At 40.3% G+C, this 21,102-nt stretch overlaps 1 protein-coding gene across 1 annotated transcript in view; it reads left to right on the forward strand.

Annotated features, from left to right (window-relative positions):
* The window catches only part of NTNG2 (netrin G2), an 80,657-nt gene that overhangs the window by 1,600 nt on the left and 57,955 nt on the right, over positions 1–21,102 (forward strand). The window contains exon 2 of the mRNA XM_038375205.2: positions 2,447–3,576. Within this exon, the coding sequence (XP_038231133.1) occupies positions 3,364–3,576 (213 nt within the window). The 5' untranslated portion in view covers positions 2,447–3,363. The remainder of the gene's footprint in view (positions 1–2,446; positions 3,577–21,102) is intronic.

Genomic DNA, 21,102 nt, shown 5'->3' on the forward strand with positions numbered 1-21,102 from the left:
ACATTATTTCTCAAGCTTTCACCCTTCAATGCCAAGGAAATGCTGTTCTTTCCACTTAAACTTTTTTTAGAGTTTCAGAGTAAGTGATGCAAAGCTAGAGATCATCAGTTTACACTGACATCTAATTTCCTATTTTGCCTGCTTTCTAACATTAGTCCTTGAATGATCTCAAAGTCCTTATGCAAAGGGGTAAGAAAGAAAGAAAGAAAAAAAAAAGCAGCATCAATTTATGTGGAACCACAAATGCATTAAGGATAGCAGCTAAATGTGAGTGAGATTTGCAATCTTTCTGTTGGAAATATGGTTCTCCTCTGAGCTTTGCAACATCATGTGCCTGCTGTATTACATGCTAGGGGTATATTTTCTAACTTTGCTCTTTAGAATGAATTAAAAGGGGGTATTATCATCCTGAAAAAGAGAGAAGGGATTAAAAAAATCTCCTTGCACACAATGTGTGTCAGTCTTTTTAATTTTTATAGTTTGAGGCGACACTTCTGGAAAGAAAATTGACAACTCCATCAAGTTTACTTTTTGTACTTAATTCCAGAGCAGTGTTTTTAACTCAAAGTGTTGTCTCGTTATTTCAATAAAGGGTTGATCCAATAAAAAAAAGGAAAGAGCTAAGTCCAGAAACCCAGATAAAATCTAATTTTGTGTTTTTAATATTTGGGCTATCAGTCCCTTGTGATTGCTGAGTACTCTTAAAGGAAAATAAAGAGCATTGATTCTATTTGTTCCTTTGAACTACAGTTTCTTAATTACATTGGGTGAAGATTTATTTTCCTAGGACAAAACAAAACTGATCAGGGTGAAACCTGTAGTTTCAAAAGATTTTTTTTCTATATTAGCTTTATGCCATATTATTTCAGAGCAACATTGTGAATTATTTCTGCAAAACATCTGTAATGTTAAAACATTGACACTACAACTATAACAAGGAGACAATGTGCTTGTTTGACTAATTGTAGATAAATTCTCAGGCAGATTTTTATTTCTTTGGGAATATGTGATATTTAGCAAATATAACAACAAAACCACTAATAGATAGTATAAAGTCTTTCCTTCTTAAACTTCTCCCTCTGTCAACCATTCAAGTGCAAAATGTATTATTTTTAAGGTTATGAAAATAATTTCTTAAAGATAATAGCATGGAGTGCCCATCGACAGAAAATTACCTTACTTGGTTTCTGTATTCTACTGAAATCTCTACTTCTCTGTGATGTTGTTTAACAGTTGGCGGTGACCAATATGATGTAATAATTAGGCACTGACTTTTATAATAAAAAAACAGCTCTGATGTCAGCAGGGCTTATAGACATTTCTGTGTCACACCATTTTGTTTTTTTTACTAAATTTACTCAATGTAAAAATAGCAGACTATTCTTTTTTGGGGAGTTTATTCAGGGCCAATGAAGCTATAACGGGCTCTCCTTTGAACAACTAGAGATGAAGCATGAAAGATTGGTTTTCTTTTCTGCATTCATTCATCTCAGTCAGAAATCCTTCAGTCTAAAAAAGGGGGCAGGGAGAGAGATGTTAACATAGATGTATGAATCTCCCTAACATGGATCAATGGATTTGCAACCTAGAGTTTCACATAGTAACCAAGGTTCATGATAAAGCAAATACTGAACACACTATGCAGGCAAAGTCATCTTTAAATTCTGGAGGGGGAAGAGGAGTTGAAGACTCAGGTGGAAAGAGAATTAGTCATTGCTCAAGTTTTTGTTCTGAAAATACACTTCACACCTCTCATTATAGAACTACCTTGGGATTAATGCTGAGAGAAGTTTTGCCTTTTTTTGTTATTTTGTTTTGTGATTACTTGCGATTTTTTTACTCCAGTGGCAAGAGAGGAAAAGATTACACAATTTTTTTTGTTTAATCTGAAATGAATACTGGGAGAGGTAATTGATCTTCATGTATTAGGAAAACCTTAAAGGTTATTAGTACTTTAAATTGTTTTCATTAAATGTTACTGTGCAAATAAATCCTTTCTGTGGATACTGGACTGTGTATCTGTCTGCCTAGCTACCTTATTTATTTGCTTATTTTGTAAGACTATCAATTTGTCTGTCTGTCCCTCCTGTCTATGTCTACTTATTCATGGCCCAGTCTCAATCTTCTAATGACCTATCATTTCTTCTTGATATAATTTAGAGATCCATTAGTGCTATTGTTTTTCAGATACTGTTAAAAATCAGATACCTTAAATGAGGTAGCTACTGATACAAACCTTCTATACAATAGAACACCCATAAGTATTTTAATATGGATTTTTTTTTATTAAAGTTGTATATCTCACTTACAAGCTTTTTTAAATCTCATGACTCCTAGAAAGCTCAGCCTAATTTTTGTATATTCCATAGGACAGTTGTGTTCTTGCAAACCTTGTTTCACCTTCTTCCCCTTTCTTCCAGCTAATCTGTCTTTTAATTTGTTGCAGGTGGTGCTTGCTAATGAGCTCTCCCTTTCCCCTTATAATGAACAAGAAACGAGACCGCAGGTAGTTGGATGGTTTGTAGCTGAAGCTTTGGAAACTTGGCATTATTAGCCAGAAATTATCCTACGTGCATGCTTTTTCACCAATGCAAGAAGAAAAATAAAAAACAAACAAACAAGTCAATGGTCATATTTTCAATAAAGTGACTATAGGCCAATCGGTTTAGATGGCTTGCAAAATTTATCACCCAAATTATGTTGTCAGAAAAGTTGCCCTTTAAAAGAAGTAAAGTTTAGGTCCAAAGAGTCTCCCATTTCAAGGTTACATAGATAATAATGTCACTTAAATATTTTTTAAATAAAGTTTGTTTTCTTTAAAAAAAATAATTATTTAAGGCACACCACAGTTTAAGGTACTTTAAAAAACTATACATTGGTAGCAGATGAAAAGGTTAAAGAAAACTTGATCTAGACTCATCACATAGTCTCTCCAATTTTTCTCCTATCAAATTTCATCAGCGAATCAGAACTTGATAGCTCTATTGATTGAGTAGAGTCACCTCTAGATATTTTCACACTGATGTGGACGATCTTTTATGCAAAACAAACAAAACAAAACAAAAAAACCATTAAGTTAAGGAAGACTTTTGACCGCTGATCAGCAGTTCTGGAAGGGCTGTCCATAATTCTCCAGATCAAGTGACTTGCAAACTTGGCTTCCGTACTAAGAGACTTTCCTTGTCTGAACGCAGCATTCAGAGCTGGGCCATTGTTGTCATCTGGATCTCCTTAGGCTATATAATTTTTTAGATGAGACGTTTCCATGCTGATCCTGACAGTAACCCCTAGTCCAGTAGCTGCCTTTCTCGGGACTCTAGGCATTTCCTTTGCCCAGGGACTCTGCGCTTGGTATCAGTTGCCATGCTGCACCTGGTTGCTTTTCTGTTGCACTGTCTCCCTCTGGCCATGGGACACTATGACATTTGCAAATCCTGGGTGACCACAGATGATGGCCCATCATGGGAGTTTTATGCTTGCCAGCCCAAGGCCATGCGAATGAAGGAGTATGTGACAGTGAGAGTGGATCCACCAGGAATCACCTGTGGGGACCCCCCTGAGAGATTCTGTACTCATGTAAGTATTTGGTTTCATTTGTTTTCCTAGTTGATGTGGTAATTAATTATGCTTATGTCATCAGGGACAGAGAACTGTCGCTCTGAGACAATGGGTAATAAGGATACCCTGGATCAGAGTGCCACTGTTATCTGGTAGTTAGAACAAGGAACTTGAAATCAGCTTGTCTATCTAGGTTCTTATACTGTTCTCCTCATTGTCCTTTCTGAACACCTTAGTTTTATTCCCAACTCTGCCACTGACTCACTGCGAGACCTTGGCGAAATCACTTTAATCTCCCTAGGATCTCAGTTTCCCCACGTGGCATGGGAAGAATTCTTATCACCACACAAGGGTGGTAAGTAACTGTTTGCAAAATGATTTTGAGGCCTGTGAATGAAATATGCAATCGGCATTATACTACATGTCTGGCTCTCAATAGCATTCATCTTTCTTAGAAACTCCCCTGTCATATCTTTTGCTGCAACATGTAAATACCAGCAGAACAGCCTAAGAGTGGGAGATAGTGCTGTGTCACAGAACAGAATAATGAAGACGGTCCTTAGATCAAAGGAAGAATCACTGAAGCTGAAGATCAGTTGTTTTGTTATCAGTTTGGGATGGATGATGTTTTTAGGTCACTAGGGCCAGATTTTCAAAAGAGCTCAGTGCCCAATGTGCATCCGTATTTTGAAAACGTCCACTTAATTAGTGCCTAAATGGGAGCAGAGCACTTCTGAAAATCTGGATCCAAAGGCCTGGTAGTTCACTAGACTCCTATGTCAATGGCACAGAATCCTAATCTCAGGAGCCATATTTTATCAGTGATGAGTAGATGTTCTGTAAGTGTGTGCTAGGGTGCTGAATAGAAAGGAAGGGTATATTTTGGTTCATGTAGGCAGATGGCTTGCATCTCAAAACAGCTTCATAGTCAGAAATCCCTAAAGCCTATCCCTTTTCTTTTCTCCATCTTCAACATGAAGAGGCACCATAGCCAGACACTCACTCTTGTATTTAAAATCTTCAACCTATTTTCCCTTAAATATTAACCATTGCCTTTTATTGAGTGCACCACAAAGCTGGGCAGGGCCATTTGATTTGTAATTCACAAGAATTACTTTGTTTAAAGAGTTCAGAGGTCAAAAAAAACAGCAAAGCAATATGGTTTAAAAGTCTTTTCCTAACTATACAACGTTAGAACCATGGTGAGTCCAAAAAAAAATCAAATCACATTTTTAAGGAAGATTGAGAACAATCAAACTATGTACTGAAGAGGCTTCCATCCTAATGACACTGAAAGGGGAAATTTCTTCTGTACAGATTCTAAATCACCAATTATTTGTGTTGAGGTGGGAGTATTGTCTAGTGGCTAGACCAACTGGCTGGGAGTGAGGATTCTCAGTGTCTATTCTCCGCTCTACCACTGACTTAATTTAAGATTAGTTAAACCACTTGAACTCTGTGCCTCAGTTGCCCTATCTGTAAAATAGACAAAATAAGCAGCTCATTTACTTCTCTTGAGAAAAATCAAGATTTATTATCCCAAGAGGAAAATATTGACCTAAAGCTAACTGATGTCAAATCTTTATGTTCACCAAAATACAAAGCCAACATTTGTATTGTTACATATGTTCAGAGTGTTTTCATTAGAAACATCTAGTAATTAAGTCCACTAATTCCAAATGTGTAACAATTTTTTCTCTTTTAAACTAATATTCTTATAGGACAGATGAAGTTATAGGTCCACAAGAATATAGTTAACTATTAATAAGTCAGTCTAGAAGCACAGATTTCCATTTATCAGATTGGCTGCAAAGGGATTAAAAGGTGAACAACAGATTTCACTGAATTCGTCATGATGCAGTTACTTGCCAATGCACTCTGGTTAACACTGCATCAGATCTTGGTGTTGTTGACCTATCAGGAGGTCAGTTAGAAATTTACCAACCTATTACACAAATTTATTTAGCCAGTAATGAGCCAGCATCTATTACATGTAACAATAATAATTCCTATTTTACATGGTTGTTGTTGTGTCTTAAGTAACATACCTGAACTGCTTGGAGAACCTTGAAAGAAAGGGATCTAGAAATGCAAAATATTATTATGGATTTGGTTGCACTTCCACAGCTAACTCCAGAATAAACATACCAGTCCTACTATAGATATTAACTGAGTTGTACAATAGGGATAATTTGACATCTTGTTAAAGTTTCAATTTGTATTGCAACAAAATGCACCCAAACATATTCCCTGAAGAACAAACAGATTTGGAACAAAAGTATTTAATTGTAAGCCATTTTCTATATAAAGTGACAAATTCTGCTCCCAGACCCACTTGTGCAACTGTTATTACAATTCATGGGAGTTAAGCATGTGTAGCTGAAGGTGGAATTAGGGTCCTATGCGTCTCTGCTACAGTGCAGTTAAATAAGTATCTGGGGGAACTGTGAATCTAGGAATTGTGTAATAACTCTCCATCATAGCCCATTGGTAAAATATAATATCACGAAGGTAGACCGTGACACTTGAAGCCTCTTCAGTTAACGTATTTGTTCATCCTGTGCATTTTGTTCCATTTATTTTGATTTTTATAGCCTCTTTCTTAAACTCCTGGTGCTTGATGTAATTAAAAATAGCAGAGATTCCATTTAGAAAAATTAATGGATCATGTTAGTTAATTAGCCTTATAAAACCCCAGCTCAAGCTGCCATTACCCCTTCCTGGGCCATCTCCCCACCAAACCCCTTGCCTCTCCCAGTGCTGAATAAATTCTAAAGGTGTAAAGAAGTATATGATAATGCTGCATATAACAGTAGATAGAAATGTAATAATAAAAATTAAGCAGAATAGACAGCCAGCCCAATATTCAGTGGGTAGAACAATGTGCTGCTATGAGAGAAACCTAGGATGGAGTCTAACTCTTAGGACTTCTGCACCTTTGGCTGGAAGGCCACCATGGTAACTTTTCACAGCTTCTGTCATGGAGAATGGTATATGCTCCCTTACCCTTGAGCAGCCCCTTGTGGTCGGCAGAGAGAGAGCCAGTCTTGGAAGAGGTGGTTGGTTCAGTCACAGGGCTTGTGTGGTGACTTAGCACCTATTGACACAGAGAGGAGAAGACAATCTAAAGTGGGGGAGTGAGGGGATGTGAGCAAAGAATACTGGCCCTGTATAAAGGAGGTTGTGAGCAAAATCCCAGGGCTCCCCATGAGTCATTGTGGCTTCTAATCCTTAGTCCCTGTATTCAAGAATTGCAGGTTTAGCAACTCCCACAAATGTTGTGTTAGATGCTGTTTAGCAAAGCTAACTATGGTGTATGATTACATTCTCTACACACTTTTTCCTCTCCTGTTCAGCTGATAGTAAAATATTCAATCATTTGCTCTCCTCTTTAGTTTTTAATTACCGATGCAGAACAGGTAGACGCTCCTCAGAGCATGGCTTTCTAGCAGAGTAAATTTTATGATGGCTGTTTTGATCTCTCTTCTCTCAGGTGTCTTCTGTAATGGCAGGCTGCTATGCATCTAGTTAAAATAATAATTTAATTACTAATTAAGCACTCAGTGCCGAGGTGTGTGCAGGGCACCGTACAGACAATTGAAATAAAAATAAAATTACACACAAGATTAATAAATACATGATTAAGAACTTCAAAGTAGATAAAGAGGAAATGGTGATCTAAACACCTGGCATTATTAAAAATGGATGTTGGAGGGGAGTCCTGCACAGAAGCTCATGTTAAGGTGGCTATCCTGCAAGATGTTGGATGCCTTCTGTGTGGTACCCTCAACTCGTATTGAAGTCAAGGAGACACTCTGCAGCCTTCAGAATCGAGCTCTAAAACTGTAACAACTCTGAAAGAGGAGTGTTTTCAGATGGTATTGGAAAAGTGGAGTGTGATAGGCTGAGGTGGTTGTCTGGGGGATTGCAAAAACTCTACCGAGTACTGTACCGTCTCAGTTCTAAAGAAATTTCTGTTCACATCTGGCTGCTTTTTCCACTCCACAGAGCATTCCTGCTGATTATTAAAGTAAGGGATTTTGTTTTCACAGTTCTTGAACTTTCTCCTGTTTATGTCAGTACCCTTCTGGCAGGGTCACCTGAAAAAATGAATTGTAAATTTCATGATGGCTGGAAAAGGGGTGGGAGGGACGGGGGAAGATGGATGGATGAATAAGAACCTGAATGAATCTAAAAGTGAGACTGGAAATTAATAGGAAATAGATCTCTTAACCAAGGGTGCTTGGGGGGGGAAGGGTGAAATTTCAAAGACCAGCTGCAGTGTGCTGCATACAACAGCTAAAACCAGATTTCAAATAAGGGAAAGTAAGAATTGCTGCTCTATAGTAAATCTTTCTATGGGTTTGTGTGAGTGCAGTAGCATGCTTCTGCATTACCTGATACAAAGCTACTTTGTCATCAAGCTGTTTTATTGGGGGGTGAGTGGCAGAATACAGCCTTTCTAATAAAACACTCTCCGGTATCCAGATATTTTGGACCAAATTTCCCTCTGTGATATATAGAGACAGCCCCTATTGAGTATGAACTGATGCTACTGAGAAGAGAATGTGACATTTGTACTTTATTTTTTCAGGTCTGTAAAAGACTAATTATTTTCAGTTAACACAGATGTGTAGGTTTACAGTACAACTTACAGACACTGAAAAGACACATTCTCTGTCCCAACCACAGGCAAATGTTAGGGTTCCCAGCTAGTTATAACAAATGCATTCTGATCAGGGTGGGAAACGCTCAGCTACAGCCCTCAGGTACTAGACAGGTGCAGCAGCAAGCTAATGTCCAAAACTGTAATCCATGTAATTAGTTGTTGATTAATGCTACAGAGAGCTGTCACTGTGCTAGAATACCTCCGTGGTGCATGCAGCCCATCTTTCCATTGTGAATTAGCCTTAGTCTGCAGAGGTTTTGCGAGTGCTAATCCTCATTCACATGGTGCTCTTTGACAAAGGGCAGGGCTCTTAGCCCATATTAATGGGTCAGGGGTATTTTTATAGCATCAGCATTGCTTCATCTGTAAATATAGCTTGTTGATTTTGACAGGAGTCTGTGAAAGGAAAGAGCTCCACTTTATTTGTTACACCTTCAGCTACATGTGATCTGTGTTGTTTCCTAGCTAACTTCTCTGAATGGATCCTAATGTTAGGTCTTTACACCATTGGTTAATGTTGTTGTTTCTGTAAGTTTTAAAGCCACATGAAAATGGGGCTTGTTTAAAGAATGCTCTTCCAAAGACACTCTCAGAGATGCCTTGACACAGCGTATCTAAGGGTCAGAACAACTGATGGTTTAACTCTTCTTGTTAGCTTGAGCCAAGACTAAAATGTGCGCCCCCCAACTCTCACAATGTCCTGGCAGGAAATAAACAAGCCAACCTCACTATCTGTTTTATATTACCTACGTTGCTGGAGCTGAGTCCAGAAAACTGGTAAAACTTCAAGTGTGAAACTGCATGTGATGTCTTAGTGATCTCGGAGCATACATAAGCAATGACAAATATGTGTATCCACTTCCCCTCTTTCTTTTTATAATTTCAAGCCTTCCTTCTGTTGACTTTAAAACATCATTGGTTTGACTAGGGGACAGGGAATCAGAGCTCCTTGCAGTTCTATTTACAGCTCTTCTGCTGACTTGTTGTATGACCTTGGCAAAGACATTTCACTTCTTTATGCCAAAATTTATCAGCCCAGGCACAAAATCTAGCCTCTTACTCTAACATGAAGATGATGAAATTATAAATGATATTTTACTCACCCATCAAAAACCTAATGTAACTACTTGGCTGTGGGCGAGGTGGGCAAATACCATTTTGTGAAGATATTTTTCCTCCCCCTTTGTAAGCTTAGGAGGACCGTATTTACCAACACTGTGGTGTTAGGATGCTAAATTAATTTTTAAAATGGTTTGAGTTCCTCTGACGAAAGTGGTGGGAGAAGAGCAAGCAACAAAGCATTATTGTTTCTTTAAAATAGGAGAGAGAGGTTTTCTAATGCACCAATTCCATCCATTGATCAGTATTACTTCCAAATTTGGGAAGAAAGGCTGGCTAGGACTCGGAGTTAGTTTCCTATTCCTAATCACCTTCATCAACATCACTGATGTTAGTGTGACATTCACTGCTGCGTTTGAAATTAAGGTCAATGACTCCTTTGCCTGCTGCCAGACCCCAATATGTATTAAAATTTTCCATCTCCAGCTGCAAAAGCAACCAAAGGTTCTATTTAGATACCATAGAATTTTAATGCTCTAATAATCTGGGGGATCTACACCACAAAGTTTGGTTGGCTTAACTAAATCGCTCGCTCAGGGTTGTGAAAAATGTTATGCCACTAGGCAAAATAATAAAGCCAACCTAAGCCTCAGCATAGACACTGGTAGGTTGATGGAAGAATTCTTCCATCATCCTAGCTACTGTCGCTCAGAGGCGTGGAAGATGGAAGAACCCCTTTCGTTACTGTAGTGTCTACCCTACAGAGCTACAGCTGTAGTATTTCTAGTGTAGACATAAACTGTACAAAAAGAGCCTGAGGTCTACACAGTGGCTGAGAGGCATGAATCCCAGTGCAGGTAGACATACACCTGCTCGCTCTGCTTGAGCTAGTGCTTAGAAATAGCAAGTTGACCCCCGCAGCATGGGCAGCAGCTTGGGTTAGCCACACAGGTACAATCCCACCTAACCTGCTGGGTACAAACTTGGGCAGCTAGCTCAAGCTTTCACCTGCGCTGCTGCAGTCATGCTACTATTTTTTAAACACACTAGCTCAAGCAGAACTAGTGCGTGTCTGTCAGCCTCCCAGCTGCTGTGTAGATGTACTCTAAGAGGGAGTGCATCTCCAGCCTTAAATTAGAAGTTACTGTGTAGACTGAGTTTCCCACACAAGCTTTAGCTAAATCAGTTCAATGATCTATTTAAATGCATGAAGCAGGATTCATCTTGTGATGAGAATAATGTCCCACTATACAATCAACTCTTCTCAAAATGTTGATGGAAAAACATGGTGATACAAAATTAGGCTGCCAAATGGATTTAATTGATACAGTGAACTTTTGGCTAACCCCTCTGTGAAGGATAGGGGAGAGGGAATGAGCTATTTTTACCACTGCGGAAAAAAGGCCTATAGAATTTAATAGTGTTCTATGGAAATTGCTCCAAAGACGTGTATTGGAGGCATTGTGGAAAGAACACTCTTAGTGCTTATATTCTTTCCCTAGGTAAGCTGTAGCAAATGCATGTTACTATTGGGCACTTCAGGCAAAATTCATGGAGTTCATATTAAGGGGACAGTATTGGGGAGAACTCAGTAGATTTTTAAAAGTAAAAGCAAGAGTTTATTTCTTTCTTTGTCTGTGGTATGGAGTTTCCTTTAAGTGGAACAAACACAGACCCAGGGCACAGGATAATGCATGGAACTAGAGAACTTTTTTCTGTTACTGGTATTATTATTTATAGATTGCTGTGTATGGCACTTTACAGATAATGAATACATGACAGGTTTCTGCTCTGAGGAATTTGTAATCTAAATTAGGTTTAGGTTTAACTAGATTAGGAACTCTTCTGTTTTAATACCAGCTCTGCAACTGGCTCATTTGGCTTGGTCTTGGTCAAGTTTCTTAGTCATTTTGAATGAGAAAACTGGAATTTTTAATATAAAAATATTAAAACAGTATTTTGACAATTTAGAAATTTTATAAAAACATTTCAAGTCAAGAAATGTGTTAACACCCAATCCTTTCCTGCAAAAAGGATAGGTTTCAACACATTGGCATTTTCTGAGAAAAAACATTGCCAGAAAATTCCCAGCCGGATCTGATGGAGAACTGCTGGTTTCTTCCATGCTGTCTCTTGTCTGAGCAGACAGATGCAATTGATTGTTTGAGAGATCAGGAGCAACCACCCTAGTCATGTCTGACCACCACAAAAAGATGCAGATCTTATGCCAACAAATTTAAGGCCATGGGGTCTCTTAGGTTAATGAATTCATTTTCTGACCTAGTTTGTGAGCTCACTCATGCGTATACAACAGCAACTCAGCAATGCTCAAGTAAAAGAGCCCAAATTTCAGACTTGTCAAACTTATTATGCACGTGGGGTTTTCAGTGACCTCGTTAGCAGGAGTTCTTTAGAGAGAACCATTCTATACCTCCTTTCAAATTAGCGTCTTTCCCTAAATATGCGGCGACCCACAGGCTTTATGCAGTTCAGATTCATTAGTGGAGATGTCCCCTGTTTATATTCAAACAGTTCAACCTGGTACACATTTTCCTCTGCTGGAAAATGTCAAAAAGCCCCTGCTTCTCATGCATTCCCATGGACTGTCCATTACAATATATAAACTGCAGTCAGGTCAAGGAAGTTGAAAGGTGGGGGAGGATGGGGAGCACTGTGGCTGCAGAATCCTGGCCAAGAACAACTGCAAGTAATAATATTTAACACTTATAGCATTTTCCATCCAAGAAACGCAAAGCACTGAACAGTCAGTATTATAATCCCCATTTTAATGAAGGGGAAATCGAGGCAGAGGTTTTTTTCAAGTGACTTGCTCAAGGAGAAGAATAGCATTGCCATGATGATACATCAGAACCTAATGTTGGCTTGAAGATATTTAGCGAGGTACCAATGTTTAGTGGACTGAGATTAGGAAAGGAAACCAGGAGCCCTTTAGTTCTAATCCTGATCAGTCTGTGGTCTTGGGCAAGTCCTTTAGATTCTCTGTGAGTTTTCCCATTTGTAAAATGGGGACATTGATACTTCCTGCCTTCACAGTGTAGTTGTGATGCTTAATAAATTAAGATTTACAAAGTACTTTGAGATCCTCTATAGAGATATTAGTATTAAAGGATTGTTATAACCACTCTATGGAAGATGAACATTTTTTCTTGATCACTGGCACGTTCGCATACATTCTCTCGTTAGGGGATCGTCTCCTCCTATCCCTTGAGACATTGTTTAGCATTTTACGGCATACTGATGGGCATTTGTTTATATACTTAGCATGATATTTTTTATCATTCACATGAAAAGAGTTTCTGCCAGAAAAGAAAAAGAAAAGGAGTACTTGTGGCACCTTAGAGACTAACAAATTTATTTGAGCATACGCTTTCGTGAGCTACAGCTCACTTCATCGGATGCATTTGGTGGAATGCTGTAGCTCACGAAAGCTTATGCTCAAATAAATTTGTTAGTTTCTAAGGTGCCACAAGTACTCCTTTTCTTTTTGTGAATACAGACTAACACGGCTGCTACTCTGAAACCAGAAAAGAAAGTATCTGATGTTTAGGGAAAGGAATAATAGGATTTAAAGTGGCAGAGACGGGCATAGGGTACCATGGATCCGTTTCCAACATGATCATCTGCAGAGACAAAGTTCTTTCAGAGTGTGGGGCAGAGAAAGTGCTGCTACCCTATGACTTCACCTGGTATTCGTAGCATTCATAGGTGCTGCTGGACTGAAACACAGGGAGGTAGCATTTTGCAGGTTGAAAGACCAACCCCAAAAAGTGGCAGACAATGTTAGCCTATTGATAAAGATCACAGTCATACAGACAGTAACCTGTGGTTACTCTACAGCGTTCTGCACACACGGATCTACCCAGTTATTTCTGTGCCTACAAACAGACAGACAGCTTTGGGGTGGGTGGGGAGTGAAATTGTTTTTCCACAGGATACCCCTAGCTCCAGTGGAACTCAACTTTATTCTCTAACTTTTCCTGAGCAGGTTCCAGACTCAGTACAGAGGTAGAGAGGTGAGGGAAGGTAGGAGACAGAACTAAGTATGGAGAGTGCATTCAGGTATATGTAGCTGTGCAGACTCTGTAGGCCAGACTGATCGCATCTTGTGTTCTCACCTATACCTGTGCAAAATTGGTCTAATTAATAACCGTTCGGTTTGTTTTTATGCACAATTTGAACTCACTTTACACCGGTGTGAATTGCTATATACAAGGCACAAGTTTATGAAGAATCAGGCTCCATGTGTAGCATACCGGTGGCATAAGACAGTGATATGCCAATGTATGTTTGCATGGGAATGGTGGGTGTGCATCTGGATTAGTCCAGGAGCTGAGGGTTGGGGGGTGTTGCATGACAGAGAAGTGGGTGTGTATGTACATTTTAATGGAAAACAATTATGCACATTTCCATGTGCACACCTATAAATTCCTTTTAAACGCAAACTAGAAAAGAATCTTCAGTTGCCAGTGCTAAACACATTTAAGGAAGTGGGAAGGCTCCCCCACACCCCATGAGTACTGTATAGCTTTGTGTCCCTGTACCTTTGCAGAAGGGTGTGATGCTGCGCTCTCTATGGAGAGACAGAAAAGTCACTTTCTGCTCAGAGCATTCGTCAGCCACTTTGGTACTGCCTAATGTACTAGGTAAAGTACATGAAGCCCACATCATCTTACATGTTACCATTTGTACTAGACATGTCCTTTTTGGAATGCTCGTGTTCCAGAGGAATAGCCAGCCAGTGCTTCAGAGAATGCCCCTGCATTCTCATCCCTGCACAGGGGTTTGACTGGAGAGGAGAATTCAATGGTTAAAGAAAGACAGATGTATTGAACTGGTTAGAGTGTGCACCTCTGCCCTCTAATGGACAGACTCAGAACTGCTCCATTGTGTCAATGGCCCTGTACTGCTAGCAACTAATGAAAAATCAAATGATAGTAATTTGGGGAAGGAGGATCTCTCTTCTGTCCCCTATTGTTGTTGTTGTTAAGTTACTGTGACCCTGGTGTGCAATGTAGTGTCTAGAGCTTAGCAGATAATTGATTTTTCAGTTCAGTAGCTGAACCAAAAATAGTTTAATTTCAATCCAAAACTGATTTAAAAAAAACTAAATGATTTGTCTAGAAAATTTTGAAACAAATAGTTTGACTTTCAAAAAAAAATTCCATCACCATTATTTTAGAGGAAATAATTGGACCAATTCATGAATAGTTTCAGTCACCCAAAACAATTTTTTGGTGAATTTATTATTCACCAAAACAGTGTCACTAATGCCTGACAGTAACAACTCTGAAGTCCAAGATGGCCATGAATTTGTGTTAATACTTTGCCTTTTAAAGAATATAATAGCTATGTAATTCTGCTGGAATATTTCTTACATAAAACAGGAGTACGTGTTAAAGTGCCATACACAGGAGCCATGATACTAGGCCAAAGGGTAAGAGTGGTGGTCACTCATGTATCCATCATTTTGATGTGAGCTAAGTTCCCTGCATGAAGATTTGCTGAGAGAATCCCTGCCAGCCTTTTTAGGAACTCCACATCAATTCTCAGCTCACCTCCCCTACCCCTTTCCACCCTTACCCGTGTATCCTGCTCTCCCCCATTCAAATTATCTAGGCCTTTTTTTACATAATAAAATATTAATGTCAGCATAGACAGTCTCTCTGCAAAGGCTGCGTGTATTGAGCTTACGAGGCGTATAAGCTTTTAAAGAGCAGGACACTTTTACTACTTCCTAAGCATTTTCTTAGTCTTGAATCAATAATGCACTTACTATTCAGTATGTGGGTCATTTTTATTGTGTTCCTTCTCACGCTGTGTGTGCATATGTGCACGTGCATGCACACACACGTGATTTCTCTCCATAGCCAAATCCAGGCCCCAAATCTGTCAGGGGCGTGACTGGGGACAGAGGCCAAGAAGCTAACTCTTGAACACAAGCATTGGGGAAGGGAAGAGGGGAGAGAGGGTAGAAATAATTCCCCCCAGCAATTTGTCAATGCAAGAAGAGAGAACCAGGAAACATAAGAATAAAGAGGTGCTGAGAACATTGGGTTAAACCTCCCTCAGCTTCTTTGAATGTATACGTAACATATATTTGTCTCAGATACAGTTTCTGATCACTTTGCTCCCTGTTTGTTTGGAGGATCTTGGACTGAAGGTCACTCTGTTAATCCACAATCAAACTCACAAAACAAATAGTCACTGTTAGCAGTCTTGTGTCTGAGATCTTAGCCTGCCTGTGGTGGGTTAGGTGGGTAAAGAGGTAAGATAAGGCAAGGCTGTGGAGGGGAAAGGACTGTATCCGATGGTGATGGGATTATCGGTTCAGAAAGAAGGAGCTGTTCAAAAATTATTCCCTGGAAGCTGGGGCTGCGTGTGATGCATGTATGTGCCCGGTGCAAAGAGGAGATTATCTTCTTAAGAATGGAATTTTCAGCACAGAGAACTGTTAACCCCTGCCTCGTCAATGCATAATATATACCTCTGCCCAGACCTCTAATGATGTGGGGAAAACACGAACTGCATATCTTTGAACAATCTGCAGACAGACACAGAGCCAACTTTAGGGACCCCAAAGCTGCAGCCCAGCTATTCAGGGCCCTAGAAATACCAGTGTCAATCTGTCATTAAAATAAAGTTTCTAGCCTTTTTTACTATGAAGATAAATTGTTCACTAGGGTTGAAAGTTTACATCTTAAAGTGTTGTCACTGTGATACTCCACCCACGTGTAAATTTCTAGGCAGTGTGTCCTAGTGGGTAGAACACTGACCTGGGACTCAAGAGCCCTGGGTTCTGTTCCCAGCTCAAACACTGGCCTGCTGGGTGACTTTTGGCAAATCACTTCACTGCTGTGTCTCAGTTTCCCCATGAGTAAAATGGGGATGATACTGCCCTCCTTTGTAAAGCACTTTGAGATCTACTGATGGAAAACACTACATTGGAGCTGTGACAGACCTATCAGCATGTTGGTTAAACTCCTTGAGTCACTGGTGTGAGTGCAGATTTAAGAGGAAAGATGAAAGGGTTTTATTCTGTACCCAGTCCTGTGATGGCAGAAACATGACCGTCCAGCTTGGAATATGAAGACTCTCAGTCACTCCTTTATTGCCAATGGGGAGAACAAACTCTTTGTTCTCTGTCTTAGCTCAGTTGACCCTGGAACCACGCCTCATATAACCTTGGCAGGGTCAGTTCACCTCTTTATCTTCATGAGGTGGACGTACTACTGAGGTCTAGGGAATGTTGTCTCTTGGTTAGAGCAGGAGCTGAGATTTTAGGGTTCTGTTACCAGCTCTGACCCTGACTCACTTTATTTGGGCCAGTCACTTAAGCCAGAATCTTCCAAAGTGGCCTCTGATTCTTGGATGCTTCAATTTTTGGGTGTCCAGCTGTAAACCTCGTAAGGGGCCTGATCTTCAGAAATTCTGAGCACCCAAAAATCCATCTGAAGTCAGTAGAAGCAGTGAGTGCTGAGCAACTCTGAAAATCAGAGTCTAACATGTCTTGAGTTGGATATCCAAGATCAGGGGCTGCTTCTGTAACATTGGGCCTTAAGTCTTCTGAGCCTCATTTCCCCAGTCTGTAAAATGGGTACTGTGCCTGTCTACCACACAACTGTGTTCAAAATTATGAAACTTAATTATCGCTTGGAAAGTAGTTAGAGATGTTGGGCTGAAAAGAGTGCACTGTATTATCAGCAGTAACAGTCTAATACCGCTGGACTATAATAAAGCACTAACAAGATCCTTCTAGAATTCACAATATAATAGATTGGAGGCAGGGGGAAGGAAATAAGTAGCCTGCACATATAGGTTGAATCTTTTCTATTTCTTTCCATGGTAAGACAGGCCCAGGGGAACACATGGGGCTTGGATGAACTGCATGCTGTTGACTGAATAAGTATATCTGCTTCAAGACAAAAAGGGGTGGGGGTAGAAGCAAGATGTCTTACTAGACATATCCCGACTTATGATTACTAAGGGCTGTTTTATTCAGACAGTGGTGTCTATTTCTGCTGACTCATGGAATCCTGAACAAGCACACAGACAAAATGTTTCCTAATGCCCCTTGCTGAGGAGTGACCTTGCACTCAGACAACCTTTGATTGGGAAGAAATAGAAAAAGAAACCGGGGGAGGAGGGAGGATGAGGGCGAAAATAGGAAAGAGTGCAATCAATTGCGAAAACCACAGGAGCGGGGGAGGAGAGAGGATGAGTGACATGAGGGTGAGCCAGAATTAGAAGCATCTCTGTACAGGGACCCCATTTCTACTGTGTTAATAATTCATACCAGCTCTGACTTTTCTTACCAACAAACAGGAAACAGCTTGTTAGTAAGGACATTTTTTTTTGCCCCTTTGCTTTCTCTGCCCTGAGATGAGCCCCTGGTGGCTAGTGCAGGGTGGAAGGGGATGTGGGGAAGGGCAGAAAGGATACAAGTTATGCTGCCCCATCCTTCCCATCCCTCATCTGCCTCTCTTCCCTAGTGCCATCACCTTACGGAGAAGGCCAGATACATTCCTAGGAGGATGAACCTTCTAAAATGTGTCATGTAACTGCTGACATCTCACCAGAATCTTTTCCTATGTACATGGCCATTTCCGAATTTCTCCTCAGAATGTTTGTTTAACATGAAAATAAATAAGAAGGCAATTTCTCCTCCATCTCCAGTTGCGCAGCTCAGGTTTGCTTGCTTTTAGGAAGTAAGTGAGGCTCTTATAGTTACAAGGTCATTAACAGGTGCATCTACCCAACTGGGTTTTCAGGGGGTTGTATTTTGCCCCCTCCCCCATCCTACTTACAATCTTCCATCCAATCTACTGTATCTTCCCACAATTTGGAAGAAAAGGAAGAAAGCCTTTGAGTTTGTTTTTGTTTTTTTTCCCCCAAAAAACATGCTGAAATTTTCCAGTGTTTTTTCCCAGTGGAGAGACTGGATAACTTTAAGAAAAGGACAATTTTCCACTGAAATTTTCATTTAGGGAAAAAAGGCCTTTTTTATAAAAAGATTTTAAATGAAAAAATTCAGCCAGCTGGGCACACACATGCACTGCACACAGTCCTGGCTTCCATGTAATAATTTGTGAGCGGCTTCATCTTTCCAAACCGATAATCCCATCACAGTCTGATATAGCCTCAGTCCTTTCCATGGCCTCATTATCCACCTACCCCAGCCAGAGATAGGAGAGAGGACACAGAGTCAGCCCCACCATGCTCTAACCTCACCCAATTCCCTGCCCCCAAACACTCCCCCTTGCCTTTAAGAGAATGTGAGATGATACCAACATAACAATTTAGTTGAAATTTTCAGAAGTCAAATAGCTTAGACTCATTTCCTTCTGAAAATCTTGTGCTGCTAATCCTGGCATACATCATGTGTGTATGATAAATGAGGGAGGGAGGGTTAGCTCCCACAGAAGCCAGAAACTGGTCTATGGAGAGCTGGCAGGTCATATGGTGCTGGATCTTAGTTTCCAGCTGCTAAAATGCATTAAGTTAACTAGAGGGTTGCACACTTTGTTGCTTCTGTAGGCTGAGCTCACTGCACACACCAAGGGCTCCTTGCATCACTCTATCCCCTCCACACCCCAAGCTCCCCGTGTATGACCCTCTCATCCCTATCCCCGCCCTCTATTTTAGGAACTCTGCAACCTCCATCCCCTCCTCCCCCTGGCTCTGTGCACTCCCTTTCCCACATCCTAGGGGTTCTGTGCCTTCCACCCATTCCCCCCTTTTACTGTCTATCTGGGAGATAGAGTCTAATGTTGACACCCTGAATGACTATGGACAAAGATGAAATGGGGAGGGGCATTATGGTGGAGAAAGTGTTCATGGCTGCCATCAACTGGCTCTTTGATCTCTAGGCAGTTTCGGAGCTGGTTAAAGATAATGGGTGTGCTAAACAGATGCTAGGGGCTGTGTCCCCCCCAAATTTTGGAACCACTTGGATGCAGTGTTCCAAAGTTATCGTATTACATCTAGACAAGCAGAGAAATGCCATCAAGTTGAGCATAGAGGCTCACTTCACTCAACCAAAAATAAATTACTTACCTAATATTCCTCCCGTTAAGCAACTGTAGTTGCCATCAGTTTGTCATGTGACCATGAAAAAGAGTTAAGTGGATTTGTGTCTGTTAATGGTAGAGGATGTGCCTTTCTGTAAATAGGTACCCCACTCTGGAAATGTTTGAAAATCCCTGATATAGTGGTTATAGTAGGAAGCTGGATTTAAGAATCTATGTTGACTCACTACCTGGCATTGGGATGGTCACTTACCCTCTCTGCCTCAGTTTCCCCCTCTATAAACTGAGAGTAGTGATCCTAACCTGCTGTACAAGAGGGATGAAAGACTTATTTAGGTAAAGATGGAGATCCCACTCTGCTAGCATTTATTTAGTGTGCAAAAGTTTGCCTGCAGTTTTAGACTTATATGAAGACAGTTCCCTGACCCCAGGAGCTTAGAGTGTAAACAGACAGCATAAAATATTACTGTTATTAAATACACAGAGCCAGAATCTGAACTCAGTTACACTGAAGTAAATCCAAAGTAATCCCACTGTTTTAAATAGAGTTACTCCAGCTTTATCTCAGCCCAGCATTACAAACCAGAATCTGCCTCACTGTGTGTGGGGGTTGATGCCAATTCTATCAAGTTTAATAGTTGCAGCAGAGTTGTTTGATATGTGCAATGTAATACGATGGAGATTGGGTAGCAGATAACCCCCATTCCACAGCATATGCTGTGCACTCTCTAGCGAAGTGCTGTCATTCCTATTATAAACCTGGATATAAAGGGCCTTTAACTCAAGTGACTTGAAATCAGATTTGGCTGAAACTTTGCAATGGAGCGGTCAACCCAAATCAGTTGGTTGTCAATTTTTTCTTTTGTTTCCCCCTGAATGACTAGCCTTTTGTTTGCTCTCCCCCCATTTCCCGTTTAACATCTAGAGCAGCAGGTGGTTTTAAGACTGGATCAGGGCAAAACAAAACAAAAATGCTAAAAGTGGAAGTAAGTGACCCATTCTATAGCTGACAATAAGTAGCTAGCTCTGCAGAAAGTGATGGTACTGCATCAGGGCTGGGATCCTGGCCCTCACAATTTAAGGCTGTAAATGTACAGGATTTAGCTATATCAGTGTAAGCATCTGTATAGTGGTATAACTGTACTGAGTTATACAACTTCAGCTAGATCAGTTTCTAAACCAATGTAGTTAAGAGAGTCCAAAAAACTGGTAAGTAAGGTAAGACTTTAAAGATGTCTTGCACCGGACTCAATACATGGCTCAGGATAGCAGAATTTCACTTGGCTGGCACTTTTTGGTCATGCTTTCTGACCTGATTCAGAATGGTGGTATGAGACCCAGTCCCAGTTCATACTGGTTTAGCTTCTTTGTTTCAGGCATGTATTTTGACCAATTGTACCTTCAAAAACAGCAACGATTTGAAGACTATGGGTCTTTCAAGTCTTCTAGCACTATCCAATACTTGATGGTTCAGAGGAAGATGTAAATATCCCCATGATGCACTTGGGTGAATTGGGCAACTTTGTATAGGGGGTGGGTGGAAATACTGCAGAACGGTTTGTTTAGTATGAAAGAGGTTCACCACCTATACGTGTTAGATTATTTTCAAGCTTCGAGATGCCTCTGCTGGTGAGTTATGCTGCTTGCCAGCTGTTAGAAATAATCTCTGTAAAATTAATTATAGCTGTTTCACCCATCTCTTCCCTCCCAAATGTGTGAAGAGCAAAAACTAATTGTCAGTGAAATATTTCCATTTCTCTGGGAATTCCA

This window comes from Dermochelys coriacea, chromosome 16 (genome assembly GCF_009764565.3).
Source record: "Dermochelys coriacea isolate rDerCor1 chromosome 16, rDerCor1.pri.v4, whole genome shotgun sequence".
NCBI classification, from domain to species: Eukaryota; Metazoa; Chordata; order Testudines; family Dermochelyidae; genus Dermochelys; species Dermochelys coriacea.